General features: G+C 33.3%; 1 protein-coding gene across 4 annotated transcripts; it reads left to right on the top strand.

Moving 5' to 3' along the window:
- Positions 1 to 1,923: 1,923 nt before the first annotated feature.
- LOC137820896 (external alternative NAD(P)H-ubiquinone oxidoreductase B1, mitochondrial-like) lies at positions 1,924 to 10,961 on the top strand. Of its 4 annotated transcripts, none has more exons than XM_068625231.1 (12): positions 1,957 to 2,257; positions 3,252 to 3,522; positions 3,765 to 3,968; positions 4,151 to 4,401; positions 5,189 to 5,408; positions 5,582 to 5,686; positions 5,998 to 6,261; positions 6,356 to 6,477; positions 6,840 to 6,863; positions 7,124 to 7,182; positions 10,376 to 10,495; positions 10,598 to 10,961. In XM_068625231.1, the coding sequence occupies exons 1-12, from the start codon at positions 2,181 to 2,183 to the stop codon at positions 10,606 to 10,608; spliced, it is 1,728 nt and encodes a 575-aa protein (XP_068481332.1). In that variant the 5' UTR covers positions 1,957 to 2,180; the 3' UTR covers positions 10,609 to 10,961. The 4 variants fall into 4 exon arrangements, with proteins under 4 accessions (XP_068481340.1, XP_068481332.1, XP_068481323.1 ...); XM_068625211.1 differs by having other exon boundaries at positions 2,059 to 2,257; positions 3,246 to 3,522; XM_068625239.1 differs by lacking the exons at positions 6,840 to 6,863; positions 7,124 to 7,182 and having other exon boundaries at positions 1,924 to 2,257.
- Positions 10,962 to 21,998: the final 11,037 nt, after the last annotated feature.

The raw sequence follows: 21,998 nt of genomic DNA, 5'->3' as shown, positions 1-21,998 counted from the left end.
AAAAATATTATCCAAAAATCAAGCTATAATATTCTTGACATAGGGCACACTAAAAACTTTGTTGCTTATTGGACAAGGAAGACTTTTAATTATCTCAATATCTATCCACTTCTCAAAATTGTGTAAGTATTGAGCCCTAAATTTGAATTTATTTGGTCTCAATTTGTAGAAGTGAAACTAAGGAGTGTTTTCAAAAATAAAATAACAAAGATTTTTATATATCCTCAAATAAACATTTGATCTTAAAGATTTGTGTTTAAATTTCTTGAAGTACGAGGTATATATGGTGAAGAATGGACCATATTGGACACCACTTGAAGATACTCAACTAACTTCAGATTTGTACTTTAGTTTATAAAAGAACATTAGTTTATTTATAGTTAGCATAATGGAAAGATACTAACAAATAATTTGGAATGCTTTAAAAAAAGTCTAATTATTTTGGTGAAGTCGACTAGTGATCACGTTCATGGTGGTCAACATCCAACACTCAAACTTAGAAAAAGGAAAAAAAGACATTAAGTTCTTTAAAGAAGTACTCCTACACATAAATGAAGTTGGTACCATTTAGCGGAAGTTTCTATACACCCTATCATCATCAAAACGTGTCTAGGCCATTATGAACCTGACATAATCATCACTACACATGTTAAAGAACCTAAAAACTCCTCAATAATATAATCTCTCTACATATATACAAAGACACAATATGCAACCTTCCTAAGTTCTCATGAGAATTCGGGATCAAGAATTAGGGGGAACTTATCTTTTCACCTGCCCCTAACGAAGTTGTCCTTGACAAAACTTGACAAAACTATTTCTTTAATCTCTTGGACTAAGAGTTTTTTGCAAAATCCCTTTGCCGAACTTTTTCTTAACTCTTTCTACCATGACTCTTAAAGTAAGTAAGTCTCTTAAATAAAGAATAATTTTTTTAAGTATGATATTTATTTATAATTCATAAAATACATATTTTCCTTTATGAAAAAAGAGCCACAATGACTCTAAGAAATAATTCTTTTCCAATGTCGACAATCTCTTTCCTAATAACAACATCATCAAATTTAGAGTAAGTGAGCTTCTACCTACCCACTTCTAAATTCATAGTTTATTATTATAGTTATATTGAAATGAAATATAATTATTCATTACTTAATAATTTAATTATCGAAATTTATCCAATAACTAAAAATAAAAATTAATAATGAAGTATTACTCAATAAATTGAGTATATTTTATATTGTTTAATTATTATTGAGACAAAATTTCTATATATACATATCAATGTTAAGAAAGAAATATCTATGAAGAATATTTGCTTTAATATTTTTTATTTAAATTATGTTTTTTTAAACTTAATTTTTTATAATGTCTTTTATGAAAAAATAATAATATATTCATTTATCATTTAATTTTCAAAAGTTAAAATAAATATATTTTAATATTTAATATTTTAGTATATTTTACTCAATATATAAATTGCATAAATAAAATAGATCACAACCTTATTCATATAATATATCTCAAATATTTTCAAAACCTAAAAATATCAACAATATTCCACTTTACATTTTATTTACTGTTATTATCGTAAACTCTCATTAACACGAGTGTATAAAAATCTTTTAAAATAACTTCTCTTCCCTATTCCACGACCTAACGAAAAACTATATTCAAGCCCTCCTCGTACTTAAAAAGTGAATTTTTATATTTGTACGGCTCATCCAAATGACATTTTTTTGGTTGTTAACATTTGCAAAATATACATTAATATTATTATTATTTTAATAACATATTTTTTTAACTTTAAACTATTGGATTTTGTCAGTCTACACATTAAGATTTTTCATAATTTTCTTTAATTAAAAAAATAATGTGACATGCCACATTACTTTTAGTTACTGAAGTGAAAAATAAAGAATTGATTTTTCTTAGACAAGATTTTCTGTTCCTTTTGTGAATGATTTGTCTTTTGAACTAAAGCTAAAAGCTATCAATGATGTTCGAAAAGCAAGGGACATAACCATGTTCCAGCTACATGGTAAATAATGATATCCTATCCACACGTCAACGCCACGTGTTAAGATCCAAGAACTTTGTCTCAAGTTCAAACGGCGACACTTCAGATTTCAGAGATCAAAGCTCTGCAGTTGAAGCTTCTAATCTCAATTTTTGTAATCATGACGGTTGCTTCCTTCTTCAAGAGGGCCTCCAGGGTTCTCAGCTCGTCCCGTTTTCTGCTGGTCTGCACTCTCAGGTGTTCATTTTATCAATTTTTCTTGTATGTTGTTTTAATCTACAGTAAGAAGATAAAAAGGGTACTTTTAACAATATTGTCTATTTTAAGATTTCAGTGGTTGTTGTTGGTTGAAGTTCTCTCTTCTTGAGAGTGTGTCGATTGACTTACATTCATATGCATTGCATAGTAAGTTATTTTTGGGGTATTATTGTATTATTTCACTTGATCCATTTGCTAGTGTTAATCAAGATTACTCAACGAGTGTCCTTCTTGATGTTGGACTAGTCTTGCAAATGGATCCAAGCAATTTTACTTCATTCAATGTATCCCTATACTTCCGTTCTTCTTCTTGGGCAATGGAGCCACAGTGGAACACGAGCCAAATTCCCATAAGAATTCACACCACCTTCAACCCAAAACTTTAAGCCAGAATTGACAGTAACTTTAAGCCAGAATTGACAGTAACTTTAAGCCATAGGTGTGTGAGTACTTTAAGCCAATAGGTGTGTGAGTGTGACTTTTCTTTTTTTATGTGATGCTCAACTTTCTCATCTTTATTGAATGTAGGACTTAAATTCACACTTGGATCCCTACAAACTAATCTCTCCTCTACACTACCATGAAAGCTAAGGTCTGCTCTTAACACTTTAACTGCAAAACCAATTCTGTAATGTAACTACTCCAACTGCTTTGCTCTCATTACCATTACCTCTCATTCCTTTTTCCAAGGGTAGTAGTCTATACATGCTTTCTTTCAGCCCTTAGGTCTCATCAGATATATAAATTTTTTCCTGTATATATTCAGTGTTACACCTTCTTTCTTCAAATACTCTTGGTTAGAACAAAATCTCCCAAAAGTAGTCAACCTGAATACCACATATTTTTCTTAATATAGTATCTTGTCCGATTACTGCATTTCTTGCTTCATGCATGCACTTATTCTGTATGTGATAGGTTTTAGTTAACAAAGGTTTTCTATTTCATTAAGTCTGGATGCCCTTTGAAGTTGCAGTGGTGGTGGTGTGGTGGCATTCTCAGAATCACAAACAGGAGCTGAACGTCCTAGTATTGAGGCTAATGGGCCCTCCAAGAAGAAAGTGGTGGTTCTTGGAACAGGATGGGCTGCTACCAGTTTCCTTAAGGATCTGGATGCTTCATTATATGATGTTCAGGTTGTTTCACCTCGTAATTACTTTGCATTTACTCCCTTATTACCTAGTGTCACTTGTGGGACAGTTGAAGCACGGAGCATTGTAGAGCCAGTCCGAAACATCATTAAAAAGGTGGAGTCAACAAAACTGAGCTCTAAGAATAATTTATGGCTTTTTAGATAGCAATGATCACATCACATGAACATGTAACGTAATGAACAAGATTGTTTGATGCTTCACTTTGTTATGTGTATTGTTCATATCAGTACCACCTTGTGGTCATGTCTGGGAATTTTTCTCCCTTTCATTTCTTGTTCTTAAGGGTGTTTTGACTTGATGATTAATAAGGAAGTCCTCCCACTTTCCCATTGTAGAGAAAAGGAGAAATAAACTTTTGGGAAGCAGAATGTGTCAAGATTGATTCTTCCAACAAAAAGGTTTTCTGTCGGTCCAATATTGACAACTTGGTGGGAAGTGGCGAATTTTCCTTGGACTATGATTTCTTGGTTGTAGCGGTAGGAGCACAAGTAAATACATTTAACACCCCTGGTGTCAAGGAGAACTGTCATTTTCTGAAGGTAATTTTTTTTCTTTATCATCATTTAATGACTCTATTGTTTTTGCTTGTTTATGACCGTTGGTTTATCAGGAGATTCATTGAATCTTTGAACTTATTGGTGAGGATAAATTACCGTAATCACACTCTTATTTGTTGATCAGTCTGTAACTAATCAAAAATGCACCCTATGATCACTCACAGGATGTTGAGGATGCTCAGAAGATTAGACTGTCTGTTATTGATTGCTTTGAGAAAGCTGTTCTTCCTAGTATAACTGATGAAGAGCGAAGGTCAATTCTTCATTTTGTAGTAGTGGGAGGAGGTCCAACTGGTGTAGAATTTGCTGCAGAACTGCATGATTATGTCCTAGAAGATTTAATCAAACTATATCCCACTGCTAAAGATAAAGTGAAAATAACACTGATTCAATCAGGAGATCACATCTTGAACATGTAAGAACAGCATTAGTCATCAACTGTCTTAAGTACTTTCTAATTCTTTATGAAATATTTTTTGGTTACTTTAGGAGCTAATATTGAAACTTTGGTATCTTCCTAACTTTATTTATTTAACATGTTACTTGTGTTGGACGTAGAGCTACCTCTTTGATACAGCAACTAAAATGCTTCTGGTTCTAAATCTAGTGTTCCTTCAACTGCAATAAACCTTCTCTATAAATGTGACTTTATCCATCTGAAATTAGCTCTTTATTGGATGAACTGCTGCACTTTATTTGGTTAATGTTACCGTAAAAGACAAATTAGATTGCAAACTAAATCCACTCACAGATCCATTTGCATGTTGCTTTATGTTTTTGTGATTGGTGTTTAGGATCGGATTCTTTGTCTTTGGTCTGACATTAAATAACAACTAGATTATCAATCAATTCAATAATACCTTTTAGTTTTAACTCATATAATTCAATAATGTATACCCAGCTGTTACTACCACCTACATATGTGATCCTATTTTTAGCTTTTATTGAAGATTGTAAGGTATTTGGTTGAGACATACAATTCTAGATCACTACACCTCCTCCTCGTCCCAACAGTTCAAGCCTTCTAATGTTTATGCATTCCAACACCTTTTACATTTATATTGAATTTCTAGTATTGCTAACCTCATAAAATAAGGCCAATCTACCTTCGACAAGGAAGTCTGGCTTCAAATCTTTCACATTCTTAACTCAGCCTGTATTAGAAGTCACAGCTAGGATAAATGTCATGTTCAATCTTGTAGGTTTGATGAAAGAATAAGTTCATTTGCTGAGCAAAAATTTACAAGAGATGGGATAGAAGTTGAAACAGGATGCCGCGTTGTTGGTGTTGATGACAAGGTAATTACAATGAAGACAAAATCAACAGGAGACATTTGCTCGGTGCCCCATGGATTGGTTGTCTGGTCAACTGGCATTTCAACTCTTCCAGTTATAAGGGACTTTATGAAGGAAATTGGTCAGGTGCTCATATTCATTCCATGCATTTCTTCTGAATGCTCTCTCCCTCACCCTTTCTTCTTCTCATTTCTTGTGTATGTGCATGTGCACATAGTGCTTTTCTCTTGGCTTAAAATCACAATGTACTATTGTATGGATAATCATATCTGTATAAGCCAGAATTTCTATATGTGCAGGCTGAAAGGCATGTACTAGCAACTAATGAGTGGTTGCGTGTGAAGGGACGTGAAGATGTTTATGCCATTGGTGATTGTTCTAGCATAACTCAACGTAAAATCATGGTAACCCTTCAGCCTTTACGAGGCCTTTTTTAGACTTCTAAGCTTATTTCATAATACAAAAATGTGATGTATCCTCTCTGAATGAATAAAGATTTTTACCAACTTGATTGGGTTTTGAAAATGAAATTAAGCTCATTGTGCCTTTCATTTGATTCTTTCTGATAAACTGAGCAAACTTGTTACATGTACTTTCTATGCTATACTTTCTATCCTGAGGTGAGAACTGAGGAAATTGTGTGAACGAAATACAGTTATGTAAATCACAATTCAATTTTTCTATGTCATAATGAACTTGTTACCTTGGTTTCTAGGACGATATCACAACCATATTTGAGGCTGCAGACAAAAATAAGTCAGGCACCTTGACTATTGAAGAATTCCAGGAGGTGATGGATGACATTATATTACGATATCCGCAAGTTGAACACTATCTAAAGCAGAAACATCTGCGTGATTTTAGCACTCTGTGGAAAGATTTGCAAGGGAATGAAAGCAAGGAAATAGACGTTGAAGCATTTAAGCTGGCGCTTTCTCATGCAGATTCACAGGTGAAGAGTCTGCCAGCAACTGCACAGGTATATATTTCATCTGTAGCTGAATATGCTTGCTTGTGCTGATGCCTTTTGCTGTCAGATATCTTGTACATTTTTAATGTGTTGCTATATCTAGGTTGCTGCCCAACAGGGTGCATATCTAGCTAGATGCTTTAACCATAGGGATCATGCTGAAGAGCATCCTGAAGGTCCTCGACGATTTAGCGGATCTGGACGCCATAAGTTTCTTCCCTTCCGGTAAACCATGTACATCATGTTCTTATTGTGTTTCCTGTATTTCCTGTCTAAGAGTGGAATTTGCAAAGTTGTCTGCTGAATGAATAAAATGCCAGGGAAATCTAGTATGTCTGTTAAGTTAGTTCTCATCCGTTAAATTTGAAAGCAGAAGTTTAAGAAACACTGCAGTGGCGCACACAGAAGTGAAGGGATTAGATGTCCAATTATGTAGAGTGTGTTCTCTATGGTCTACTCAATGACATTATGTAATTGCTTTGGTTTATTTTTTATGCCTGAAAATCACTATGCAGGATATTCTTCCACTTCTTCAGAAGAACCATTTTGTTTCTACTTGAAACCACGCTCTAATCCCTTCTATGTAGGACTTTAAGTTCCAATATACTGCTCAACTTGTCAGGAAAAATTATTTAATGCCTTTATTTATTGTTATTTGTTCTATAAATAATGATGGGTGCATTTTCAGATAACTACTAATAATTATAACTATCCTATGGCTTGATTTGTTATTTTTGGAATGTTATTATATACAATTGAAGAGAACAAATAAATTCATGATTTGTCTAGCTTATTCTTAGGAAAACAAATTAATATAATTAAGGAGATACAACAATTCCTTATTCACATTCCCCCTCAAGTTGATGCGGCTAGTCAAGGAGCACCAATTTGCTTGCAAGAAACTAATGATACGGGCAAGGAATAACATCCGTAAGAATCTTTGCAACCTGAAACTGAGTATTGAAGTGAGGATTGATATAACATGGTCATCATAAGCCTCACAAATAGAGGGACAATCTAATTCAATATATTTGGTTTGCTCATGGAACACCATATTTGCAATAACCTAAGTAGCACTTGTATTGTCAGCACAAGGAGTCGTTGAATCTGCTTGAGGAAATCCAAGTTTAGTCAAAAGACCATGAAGCCAAGTCATTTCAGAGCAAACAATAAACATGAAACGATATTCCGATTCAGTAGATGCTTTAGAGATTCATGTTTGCTTCTTACTTTTCCATGAGATCAACTTGGAACCAAGAAACATGCACCAACCAATGACCGTCGCCGAGTATCATGACACTATGCCCAACATCACTATAACCAATTAATTTAAGAGTTGTCCCACTAGGAAAGAATAGATCGCGCTAAGAGGTTCCTTTCAAGTAGCAAATTATACTATGTACCTAGGTGGATGCATAAACTGCCCACAAGTTGCCGATATAATAAGGGATCGGGAAAAAGATCACTCTCATCATGGTGATTTTTAACATTAACTTCAATTGGAGTATCTTCCGGATCAGCTAACTGGAGACCAGCCACAAAGATGAAGTCCGTGGTATATATGCTGATTTTGGATGAACCTCAAGGCCAAGGAAATAGTGCAAGGGACCAAGGTCTTTCCTATGAAATGTGGTTTGTCATTGTTGTTTAGGTTCCTGGATGGATACCTAATCATAGTTAGTAATAGCCATAGTGTCAACATGTGGAAGAAAATGTCCATAGGTGTGTGATGGATGAAGAAAGAGGAGGCATATTAGCCTTCGGTAAAGGAGAACCCACAAAGTATAGAATGGAACTTGTCAAACCATGTTATGGGAGCTCATTTTAGACCATATAAGGACTGTATGAGCTTGCACACATCAGCAGATGAAGCGAAAAGACCTTGAGGAGTCATGTAAATGTCTTTAGTTAGCTCACCATGAAAAAGGACATTCTTCACATCCATTTCATGAAGAGACTATCCATTAGAGGTAGTTATAGAAAGGATAATTCTGATAGTTCTCATTTTGGTAATGGGTGCAAATATTTCATTATAATCAATTCAATGTTCTTGCTTTTTATCTAAGGCAACTAATTGAGTTTTGTAACGATTAAGAGAAACATCATAATTGAGTTTCAAAGAATACACCCATTTACAATCTAAGGGTTTGATATTAAGAGTACAAGAGACATATTCCATGTGATATTCTCTTGAAGAGACTGAAGTTGATTATTCATTTCCTTTATCCAACATACATCTTTAACAACATGTGAGTAACAAGTAGGAATAGATGTTTTAGAGAGAGAAGTAGTCAAGGAAACATATGGAAGGAATGAAATCTGTTTGGTGAATATCTATCAGGTCCTTGAGACATAGTACTAGATCGTTGTAGTTCAACTGGTACCAAAACAGGTGGGGATCAACATCGGAGGGAGGGATGAGAATATGGCGATTGCGTGGATACAAGGTAGAAAATTTGGGAAGAATAGCAACATCATTGAAAATAGGAGTGAGACAAGGAAACAAAAAAATCAAAGTATAATGTTCTTGAAGATGCGAAATGTTGATTAGAAGTATCATAACACAACCTTTAGGAGAGTGACTATACCCCATAAATGCACATTGAAGACTAAAGAAAGGAGAGTAAAAATCAATAACTATAAAAGGAAGAAGACAATTGATCAAGAAAGTAATGGTGGATAGAGTTTTGGGACATGATGTCTTTTTGCTGAAGATACTCCTAAAACCCATAGGTCATGTATTCACGACCATAGTCAAAGTGGAATATTTGAATATTGGTTTGGAACTAAGTTTCAACATATGACATAATTTTTTTAAAAATGGAAAACACTTCAAATTTAGATTGAAGAATATAGCTAAGTAAAACAATTGTAATCATCAATAAATGTAACAAAATATTTATAGTGAACATTAGAAGCTGCAAGATACATACTCCAAACATTACTATGAATCATTTCAAAATAACAGGAAGTAGGATGAGCACTAGATGGAAAATAAAGTGTTTTACTTCTATCCAATTCGTAAATAGAACAAGAAACAGATGCACCAATACTAGTATTTTTATCTTCCAACAAACCAAATTTAAATGAGTGAGACAACAACAATTAGGATGACCCAATTTTCTCTGTCAACCCTCATAAAGATTTAAAACATTATTATAAACAAGAGAAGTGACAAGAATCAATCTGAAGAGCGAATAATCTTCTTCCCACTTTATGCCCTTCTACAAACAGTTTCCCCGATACCTACTCCTGCACAAGACAATCAACTTGAGAAAAGTTAACATCACAATTGTTGTCTACTAATTGACCAAGAAACTATAAGTTGGAAGCAAGGGCAGGTGATATGAGCACATTCTGAAAATCAGAGTTTATGTCGCCAACATTAGTATTAGAAAGAGTATTACTATCAACAATTTGGATTTTTTAGTACCATGATAAGAAGGTATATGACACAATATTCTGAGGAACCTGTCACGATTCCCAAGGTTGAAAGGGCTTAAAGTACCATTTGTTGGATCATTTTAGGCTGTAGAACACCATTATTAGATGCATCATGGTTAGGAGGACAAATCTCGAAATTGGTAGTGACATGAAATGTCTATTTTGGACGTTTTGATTTTTGTGGGGGACATGTGCCACAGACAGAGATACTATGACCTATGACGCTGCTGTTTGGAATAATGACAAAACTTCTTACTGCATTTATGAGCAATATGTTCAAACTGTTTGCAGAAAAAACATTGGACTTGTTACCTTTGTCTTTACTTTGGACAACATATGCAACCATCATAGGTTCCAGATGGTCAACATCATGAGATATGAATCCTTGAGTAACTAAACATTGTTCTTCCTTAAGAAGTTCACCAGGGCATGTATCCAAAGAAGGAACATGATTCGTATTCAACAATATACACCTTGATTTGATTATATATATATATAAAAGGAAATTAACCGAAGGGTAAGGTATCAAGATTAAACACTAATGCTTCGATAACCATCTTAGATTAGTTTTTTTCTCTAATCAAAGACATATTCAAGATTAAACACTAATTGTATTTATGACTTTTGCTTGCTTCTTCCCTCACTAATCAGTGAGAGACTGTTTGTTTGTTAACAACAGGTATAAGCATTTTGGTCAATTTGCTCCACTGGGTGGTGAGCAGGCAGCTGCAGAACTACCTGGAGATTGGGTTTCCATGGGTCACAGCACTCAATGGCTTTGGTATTCTGTATATGCAAGGTGAGTGATTATCTGTCATGCAAAGCGCACTTATTTGACACGTCGCAATTAAGTTATTTTTTATAACTAGTTTTATTTAACAATCTTTTGGTCAACATTCAGCAAGCAAGTGAGCTGGCGAACAAGGGTTTTGGTCATGTCTGATTGGACAAGAAGATTCATATTTGGCAGGGATTCAAGTCGGGTTTAATTTGACACCTTGGTTACCTCTGTTAATTTTTGTATCTAATGAAAAGTGATATCAATGTTGATATGAACTCTCATTGCATTTTCATTCAGTTTTTTTTTAATCATCAGCAATGTACATTTTTGTGCATTTTGGTTCAGTGCTTCTGTTTACTGCTTCCATTTTACATAAATATGTATGTGGATTTGGATTGCATCCTTTTCAACCCTTTATTTGGACATTATGAGAGAGAAACAGGTGTACAACCAAATTAATGGGTTATATTAATAGTTATTTTTATCTTTTTCCACTACTTAATATATATATATATATATTTATATATATAATAATTAGTAATATTAAAAATATGTTATTAATATGATTTAGTGATATTTTATTAAATATAATGCTCAATGTTTCAAATTTTTTTAATAACATTTATTAATAGAAATTTATAAAAATGTCACTAAATATTTTCAGTGATATCTTTTAATAAAAAATAACATAAGATATATGCATATATTCAAATTAAAATTAATTTTAATATGAAATAATTTATGTTTGGATGTTTTATTCTATAAATAAGTTAGTAATAAAACTTTATCAACATAAAAGCTAGTATTATTGTAATGTTTTTAAAAATATACAATTTGGTATGTGTTTATAATATTAAATATAAAGTCATATCAACTTGGTATATTTTTTATTATTTTTTTAATTGGTATATTTTTTATTATTTTTTTAATTAAAGTTGTGTTTAGGTAATACGACTCCAATTTTATTATTTTTTTTTTCAAAAAATAATTTTTTTTTAAAGATTTAGAATAATTAATTGTATAATTAATTTGAAGGATTTTATAAATTAGGATTTTTTTTATAGAGAATTTGAATTGAAACATAATAAAAATAAAAATGGTTGGAAATGAGGTGAGAAATCAAATATACCCAAAAGAATTTGTATAATAATTTTTATATATTTATAATATTTTTAGGTATTTTTTTATATTTTAGGCTTTTAGTTCATGTTTTCATTAGAGTTAGGATTTAATACAATTTTTTAATTAAATCTTTCTTAATTTTATAAAAAAATTAAAATTAATAATACAATTAGTATATATTTCGTATACATGAAAAAAATAATAAAAAATCAATCCATTTAAATCTAATTTAAAAAAAACAAAGATAACTTATTATTATACGTTATTGTACGCAATTATACGCAATTAATTTGATACAATGATAAAAACTCAATTAATTCAGAATCGGAAAATATGAGTTTGGATTTCGTTTCTCCGCAAAGAGCATTCAGTTCGAGGAAATTGGGTAGGGAGGTTTCTTCTAAGTACAAGACAACATGCGAGAGAAGAGGAAAAAATTCGTCAATATCATCCTCAGCAGGAGTGACATGTTGTTTTCATCAACATTAATAGCGGCAGAAGTTACATACAAATAAAATGTTTCCCGTAATGTTTACATGTTCTATCTTATCTCATAAATCTTTACCTTCATCCAATTTTGTTTTTCTCTATAAGCTTTAAAATTTTTGACAAGCAGCCTCTACCTTTATCATTTAGTGAAATCAACATTTTTTAGACAAGATAATTACCACGAACCTCTTTGCAGAGAGTGAGGGAGAGCTTTAAAAAAGATGGTGACAATGCTGGAGAGTATAAAGAAAGACGTTGGCAGCGAGGGAGGGCTTTAAGGAAGACGTTAGCAGTGAGGAAGAGCTTTAAGGAAGAAGTGTTGTTTTCATCAGCACCAGAAAGAACATGTTCCACCTGAAATCAATCAATTTAAACCTAATTTAAAAACAAAATGCAATCAAGAACCTTTAGTGAATCACAAAGAATGCAAAATTTATTGTCGATAAAATAAATGAGCAAAAGGAATGTAAAAGTTATAGATCGCGCTGACAAAAAAAGAAAAAAAATGGAAGGAGTAGAATGCTTACTTCATGACAAACAAATTGAAGGCAAACAAAGCGGTTTAAAATAGTGAGTATTTATAATAATTCTATCTATGGTATTCTGTCTATTTTGATTTTTGTTTTAAGATTTAAATTAATTAATATTATAAATTAATAGTATAGTAAAAAAAGGTTGTGCAACCAGCTACCACTTCTTTATAAATACCCATATGAACTCTTCAAACTAAAGTAATGCAAAATTACTTACTTTCAGTTTATGTAAAGTCTTTCTTCTTCTTCTCTCTTAGTTTTATAGTAGTTTTTTTTAAGTAGTAATTTAATACAATCATATGGGAATGTTTTAATCAGCAATTGTTAGTATTCCTTTTATTTACTTCAAAAGGGTGAACAATGAGTGCTTATTATTGTACTTAATTATTATACGTAATTATTGTATGTTATTGTACGTAATTATTGTAGGTATGCTTACAAGTTCGTCGATAACATCCTCAATTGAAGTGACATCGTTGTTTTCATTAGCATTAACAGAAGCAGAAATTACATACAAATAAAACGTTTTCTGTAATGTTTACACGTTCTACCTTATCTAATAAATCTTTCGCTTCAGCCAATTTTTTTTTTCCTTTTATTTACTTCAAAAGGGTGAACAATGAGTGCTTATTATTGTACTTAATTATTATACGTAATTATTGTATGTTATTGTACGTAATTATTGTAGGTATGCTTACAAGTTCGTCGATAACATCCTCAACAGAAGTGACATCGTTGTTTTCATTAGCATTAACAGCAGCAGAAGTTACATACAAATAAAACGTTTTCTGTAATGTTTACACGTTCTACCTTATCTAATAAATCTTTCGCTTCAGCCAATTTTTTTTTTTTGTCTCTATAGGCTTTGAAAATTTTGACAAACAACCTCTACCTTTATCATTTTGTGAAATCAACATTTTTTAGTCAAGAAAACTACAACGAATCCCTTTACAGAAAGGGAGGGAGAGCTTTAAGGAAGACGGTGACAGTGCGGGAGAGCTTTAAGGAAGATGGTGACAGTGCGGGAGAGCTTTAAGGAAGATGGTGACAGTGCGGGAGAGTTTTAAAGAAGACGTTGACAGTGAGGGAAAACTTTAAAGAAGACATTGGCAGTGAAGTAGAGCTTTAAGGAAGACGTGTTGAGCAATGAGAGCTTATTATTGTACTTAATTATTGTCCATAATTATTGTATGTTATTGTACGTAATTATTATATGAATGCTTACAAGTTCATCAATATCATACTCAACATAAGTTACATCAAAGCTTTCATGAGCACTAACAACAGCAAAAATGACATCTTTGTTTTCATCAGTATTAGTACTGTCAAAAGTTACATACAAATAAAACGTGTTATGTAATGTTTACACGTTCTACCTTATCTACTAAATCTTTCGCTTCATCCACTTTTTTTTCTCAATATGCTTTCAAAATTTTGACAAGCAGCCTATACTTTTATAATTTAATGAAATAAACATTTTTAATCAAGAAAACTGTAGGAACTAATTGAAGGAAATAAGAGAAGACAAAAGATTGTAACAACTGATTGAACGTAATTGCACATAATTGCAAAACTGATCTTATTAATTTTGATTCACTCAATCATATATATAATAATTACAATTACTGAAAACTATAAACTAGGAATACTAACATGCCTGTAAATTGACCATTAATGCAATATAACAGTAAAATAATTTAAGGGTAATAAAATATGAATTAATAATAATAAAATCTGAATTAATAACCAACATCCTCCCTTAATTCTGATTTGGAACAACCTTCTCAATTTGAGTCATGATATTGTTTTTCTCAATCGCCATCAATTCTTCATTCATAGCCTTTTGCCATTTGGGGTGTTGAATGACATTGGTCTCACAGGTTCTGATTCTGCAAGAAAAGTAAAGTGAACCAAATCTCCATTGTCATCAACTTCATCATCAAGATTTACTTCGCAATCTTGAAGATGTACAGGTTGTCGCTGTTGCCTTCTTGGTCGCTCCTTCATAGTTGCAATTGGAGTTGCAACTTCAGGTTGAACTGCAGGTGCTTCAAGAGTGACTCTATCTTCCACATCATCATTCAAAACGTAAATATATCATTTTTTTCGAATCCATTTCAGCTGTTGCATTCCATTGCCATTCCTCATCTTCGACAAATGTAACATCACGACTAATAATCACCTTCTTTGTCATTGGATTGTACAATTTGTATCCCCCATGCTTATATCCAATGAAAATGGTCTTCACTGCCTTATCATCCAACTTTGATCTTGTTGCATTGGGAACATGAGCATAAGTAATTGACCCAAATACCTTCAAGTGCCTGCACATTGGGTTTGAATCCACTCCATGCCTCAATCGGAGTTGTGTTACGAACACTCCGAGTGGGTGATCTGTTTATCAAATATACTGCACATGTTACGGCCTCAGCCCAAAATAATTTGGCATACCTTTCACTTTAAGCATGCTCCTCGCCATGTTCATGATTGTTCTATTCTTTCTCTCAGCAACTCCGTTGTGTTGAGGTGTGTAGGGGCAAGTTATGTTATGTTGCAACCCAAGTTATTCACAGTGCCTCTTGAATTCATTAGACTTGTACTCACCTCCTCCATCACTACGCACCATCTTAATTTGTCTGCCACTCTCTCTTTCAACAAATGCTTTAAATATTTTAAAGCAGTGGAATACCTCATCCTTGCTTTTCAATACATAAATCCAGGTTTTCCTTGAAAAATCATCAATAAAGGTTAAAAAATACTTATTACCTCCAACTGATGATATGTTCATCGGGCCACAAACATCTGTATGAACAAGCTCGAAAGGAAATTTTGCACGCCAAGGCTCCTTAACAAATGGTGTCCTGTTATTCTTTCAAAAAATGCAAGCCTCACACAATTGATCAGGGTGATGAATATGGGGTAAACCATTCACTAAATTTCTTTTGTAAAGATTTTCCAAACTCTGAAAATTTAAGTGCCCAAAGCGTAAATGCCATAACCACGATTCTTTATTCACTATTGCATTCAAGCACTTGAAATCACCCATTTGAATATCTACTGGAAACATGCGGTTTTTTGATAAAAAGGTTTTAAGAATCAAATTACCTTTTTTTTAATAAAAAATTGATAATTTATTTTCAACTATGTGCATCTCATAACCCTTCTCAGCCAGTTGTCCCATACTCAACAAATTACTTTTCATATCAGGTACATAGAAAACATCATAGATGTACCTGTGATCATCATTCTTCAATATGATAAGAATTTGCCCTTTTCCAGTCACCGGAACGAACCTGCCATCACTGAATTTCACTTTTGTGCGAAATGAGTCATCCAAATCTGCAAACAACTCCTTCTGACCACACATATGATTTGTGCAACCTGTATCCAAATACCAAGTATGATTGTTTAGGGTTTCATTTGATATGGCTGTCATTAGTACTGTATGATCCTCTTCATCTTGTACATGATTACTGTCTTCTTGAGCACAATTGGCAACATGATTATCACCTTTTGATCTGCACTCATTTGCATAATGGCCACGTTTATGGCAATTATAACACTCAACATTTGATTTATTATAAATGTCTCCTCGTCCTCCGCGACCACGTTCCCCGTGCCAAGCGCCTCCATGATTTTGGCCACCACGACCTTTGCTGAAATAGCTACCATGTTTATGATATGAGCTACCAATTGAGGCTTGTGCTTGTAAAGCCTGTTCAATTGGTTTTTCAATCTTATTGTCATTCATCCGCTGCTCATACGCTCGTAGAGAACCAGACAATAACCTTACTGTCATTTTTGAAATGTCATTGGCCTCTTCAATTGCGGCAACAACATGTTCAAATCTGGGAGTTAAAGACCTCAAAATCTTTTCCACCTTTGCCTGCTCTGAATGTGTTTCACCATTGGTCTTCATTTGATTTGTCAAGGCAATAACTTTATTTATATATACATCAATAGTCTCTGTGGTTTCCATCTGCAACAGTTCATATTGGCGTCTTAGGGTTTGAAGACGCACCCTCATGATCTTATCATCACCTTTATAATTGGTTGACAAAATTGTCCAAGCCTCACTGCAGTTGTTGCTCCTTCTATCTGCTCAAACGTCTCGTCATTCATCCCTTGATGAATGAGATACAAACCCTTATTATCCTTCTTCTGGTCACGATGCGCTACTCGTTGCGCCTCAGTTGCATTAGCAGCTAATGCAGACACTCCACTTTCAACGACATCCCATAACTCATGATAATCAAACAAAACTCTCATTTGCACACACCACCGATTGTAATTTTTTCTATCAAGGATAGAGACTGATAATTGGGTAGAGTTCATGATAACAGACTAGCTCTTGATACCAGTTGTAGGAACTAATTGAAGGAAATAAGAGAAGACAAAAGATTGTAGCAACTGATTGAACGTAATTGCACAAAATTGCATATTACTGTAAAATGATTGAACGTAATTACAATTACTGGAAGCTATAAACTAGGAATACTAACAGGCCTGTAAAATGACCATTAATGCAATATAACGGTAAAATAATTTAAGGGTAATAAAATATGAATTAATAATAATAAAATCTGAATTAATAACCAACAAAAACTACCACGAACCTCTTTGCATAAAGTGAGGGAGAGTTTTAAATAAGACGTTGGAAGTGAGGGAGAACTTTAAAAAAGACGTTGACAGTGAGGGAGAGCTTTAAGGAAGACGTATTGAGCAATGAAAGCTTATTATTGTACATAATTATTGTCCGTAATTATTGTACATAATTATTATAGGCATGCTTACAAGTTCGTCGATATCATCCTCAACAAAAGTTACATCAAACCTTTCATGAGCACTAACAGCAACAGAAGTGACATCGTTGTTTTCATCAGTATTAACAACAATAGGAGTTATAAACAAATAAAACGTATTATATAATGTTTACACGTTTAACCTTATCTACTAAATCTTTCGCTTAATCCACTTTTTTTTTTCTCAAGAGGCTTTCAAAATTTTGACAAGCAACCTCTACCTTTATCATTTAATGAATAAATTTTTTTTAGTAAAAAAAACTACAACGAACCTCGTTGCATAAAGTGAGAGAGAGGTTTAAGGAAGAAGTGTTGAACAATGAGAGCTTATTATTGTACTTAATTATTGTCCGTAATAATTGTAGGCATGCTTACCAGTTCGTCGATATCATCCACATCAAAAGTTACATTAATGTTTTCATGAGAGCTTATTATTGTACTTAATTATTGTACGTAATTATTGTATGTTATTGTACGTAATTATTATAGGCATGCTTACAAGTTCGTCGATATCATCCTCAACAAAAGTTACATCAAAGCTTTCATGAGCACTAACGGCAACAGATGTGACATCATTGTTTTCATCAGTACTAACAACAACAGGAGTTATAAATAAATAAAACATATTATATTATACGTTCTACCTTATCTACTAAATCTTTCGCTTCATTCACCTTTTTTTCTCTATAGGCTTTCAAAATTCTGACAAGCAGCCTCTACCTTTATCATTTAATGAATAAACATTTTTTAGTCAATGGTGTGTACGAGACCAGATATTTCACAGGCTGTGAGTGTTGTTAGCAGGTACATGCATGATCCGGGCAAGGGTCATTGGCAAGCTGTGAGATGGATTCTACGGTACCTCCAAAATACCTTATATGTTGGATTGACATTTGAGCAAGATGAATCACTTGGTTAATGCATAGTTGAATATTGTGATTCTGATTATGCAGGTGATTTGGATAAGCGACGGTCTACAACTGGCTATTTGTTCACTTTAGCAAAAGCGCCAGTTAGTTGGAAGTCTACCTTGCAGTCTACGGTGGCTTTGTCTATGACAGAGGCAGAGTATATGGCGATTACAGAGGCTATGAAGGAAGCAATTTGGCTTCATGAGTTGCTTAAAGACTTGGGAGTTGGTAAAAAACAACTTGAGTTATATTATGACAGTCAGAGTGCTATTCATTTAGCAAAAAATCAAGTCTTTCATGCACGAACGAAGAACATTGATGTTCGCTATCACTTTGTGCGTGAGATTCTCGAAGAAGAGGAGATTGTTCTCCAGAAGATTCACACTACGGAGAATCCTGCATATATGCTCACCAAGGTGGTTACAAGGGCCAAGTTTGAACATTGTTTAGACTTGGTTAATATCTTGCACATTTGAAGTTGGCGCCCGGAGGTGCAAATTTGAAGCACTGCAAAGTTTGTTTTTGTTATGTTTTGAGAAGATTTGTATTAGGTGGGACTTGAAATTAAGCCAAGGTGGAGATTTATTGATTTTGGCTTAATCCCAAGTCCCACATCGGTGGGTTCATTGTTTGGGAAGGAGGTTTGAGGTTTATAAATTAACATCTCCTCCTTCACTGTTATATATCCTAAATTGTAATATCTTCTCCCATAATAATAAAAGCGGGCTGTTTCAGCTGTGCTCGGAGATTAGGCTAAATTGGACGAACTCCGTTAACAATTTTCTTGTGTGTTTTTTCCTATTTATCTATTTTATTATTCCGCTTTGTTTATTCAACATTATTTGTCGGGTAGCTCTGTTAATGTTCTGTTTTAGTGGGAAAATTACCCGTTTTTCCCAACAGTTTACACGTTCTACCTTGTGTAATAAATATTTCTCTTCATCCAAATTTTATTTTCTATAGGATTTGAAAATTTTGACAAGCAGTCTCTACCTTTATCATTTAGTGAAATAAACATTTTTTAATCAAGAAAACTACCACGAATCTCTTTGCAGAAAATGAAGGAGAACTTTAAGGAATGAGGGAGAGTTTTAAGGAAGACGTTTACAGTGAACAATGAGAGCCTATTATTGTACTTAATTATTGTTCGTAATTATTGTATGTAATTATTGTAGGCATGCTTACAAGTTCGTTGATTATATCCTCAACATAAGTTACATTAAAGCTTTCATGAGCACTAACAACAATAAAAATGACATCGTTGTTTTCATAATCAAATAAAGGAGGCTTTTATTAATGAAGGAAGAGGTCATTCACCTTCACATTTGAAGTTCTTCCTTCTAGTCTTCTAAAAATTAAAAGAAGACATAAAATAAAGATGAGGCCCAAGCCCAAGCCCAAGAAGGCCAAAGCCCAAAAAGCCCAAGTCCATCCCATGAGGGGCAAGGCCAAGCATTAAAAGAGCATCATTTGATTTACTCTTGTAGGAGGTGTGGATATTAAATAAAGGAGTATGAATATGTAAAATAAAGTCACATTGTCCATGTGACTTAGGAGAGTAGGTGTAGGTGTAGTTTTTAGGAGGTGTCATAGTAGAAAAAGGTCACACCTCCCATGTGACTTGTTTTTGGTGGGAATTTCAAATGAGTTTTATTTGAATTTTCCCACCTATTTTCCAGCACCCTCACACTATAAATAGTGGTGTGGGCTCTTGTAAAATGCAGAATTGAAATTGGTAATAGAGAAACTCTACTCAATTCGAGAGAGAATTGTGAGAACTTGTCTTCTCCTTCACCTTGTCTTATCTTGAGTGCATTTGGTTCTCTCAAGTGGCGGCACTAGCTCACTTATCTTGGAGCCTTCACCATCCAAGTGGCGTGATCATCAAACCAAGTCCTTCATCTCCATAAGTTCTTTTTTCTTTCATCTCCTAGCTCATTTGAATTTAAAACATGTCTTGGTTTACTTTTCTAGCATTTTCATTCGGTATTTTAGTTTGTTTCTGAATTTGCTTATGTTCATCTTCTCCTTGGGTGTTTCCATTTGTTTCTTCTTCATTTCTAGTTGTTTTGTTCGGTTCAATTCTGTTCTTGAGCTTTTTAAACGGTGCTTTTGCTTTTATACACATTTTGATCGGTTCAATTGGCAATAGATGGATCTTCCATATGAGTTTGGTGTTTGGTGCAAGTTTTGGTGAGTTCTTGAAACATAGAACATTGATCCAATTCTATTAAAAGTGCCTAAGCTATCTCCAACTCAAGTTGATTCCATAGAATGTCAAAGAATCATCTCTATTTGGCTAGTGGAATCATATCAAGAGACATCGTTGTTTTCATAATCATTAACAGTAACAAGAGTTATGTACAAATAAAATGTGTTCTGTAATGGTTACACGTTCTACGTTATCTAATAAATCTTTCGCTTCATCCAAATTTATTTTCTCTTTAGGCTTTGAAAATTTTGACAAACAGCCTTTACCTTTATCATTTAGTGAAATAAACATTTTTTAGTCAAGAAAACTACCACGAACCTCTTTGCAGAAAATGAGGGAGAACTTTAAGGAAGACGATGACAGTGAGAGAGTTTTAAGGAAGATGTTGACAGTGAGAGAGAGCTTTAAGGAAGATGTTGGCAGTTAGGGAGAGCTTTAAGGAAAACGTGTTGTTTTCATCAGCAGCAAACGAAGCATGTTCCACCTTAAATCAATCAATTCAAACCTAATTTAAAAAACAAAATGCAAACAGAACCTAATGCAAACAAGAAACTTCGGTGAATCACAAGGAACATAGAATTTATTATCGATAAAAAAAGAGAGCAGAAGGAATGAAAAAGTTATAGATCAGCACTGAGAAAAAAGTAAAAAAAATGGAAGGAGTAGAATGCTTATTTTAGCAATGACAAACAGATTGAAGAGCTGTTTCTAACCGTGAGTATTTATAATCATTTTGTCTGTGGTATTCTTTCTGGTATTCTTTCTGTTTTAATTTTTTTTAAGATTTAAAATAATTAATATTATAAATTAATAGTATAGTAAAAAAAGCTTGTGGAACAAGTTACCGCTTCTTTATAAATATCCATATGTACTTCAAACTAAGGTAATGCAAAATTACTTTTAGTTTATATAAAGTCTCTTTTCTTCTCCTCTCTCAGTTTTATAGTAGTTTTTTTAAGTAGTTATTTAATACAATTGTGAATGTTTGAATCAACAATTAGTTAGTATTCATTTTATTTACTTCAAAAGCGTGAGCAATGAGAACTTATTATTGTACTTAATTATTGTATGTATTGACTGTTATTGTACGTAATTATTGTAGGCATGCCTTACAAGTGTGTCGATATCTTCCTCAGTAAGAGTGACATAGTTGTTTCCATGAGCATTAACAGCCGCTGGAGTGACATCGTTGTTTTCATTAACATTAATAGCAGCATGAGTTACATACAAATAAAACATTTTCTGTAATGTTTACACGTTCTATCCTTATCTAATATATCTTTTGTTTCATCCAATTTTTTTTTTTCTCTATGGACTTTGAAAATTTTGACAAGCAGCCTCTACCTTTATCATTTAGTGAAATCAACATTTCTTAGTCAAGAAAACTACCACAAACCTCTTTGCAGAAAGTTACGGAGAGCTTTAAGGAAGACGGTGACAGTGCGGGAGACT

This window comes from Phaseolus vulgaris, chromosome 11 (genome assembly GCF_000499845.2).
Source record: "Phaseolus vulgaris cultivar G19833 chromosome 11, P. vulgaris v2.0, whole genome shotgun sequence".
NCBI lineage: Eukaryota > Viridiplantae > Streptophyta > Magnoliopsida > Fabales > Fabaceae > Phaseolus > Phaseolus vulgaris.
The sequence above is the reverse complement of the archived record's forward strand: the minus strand, read 5'-3'. Positions and strand labels throughout refer to the sequence as shown.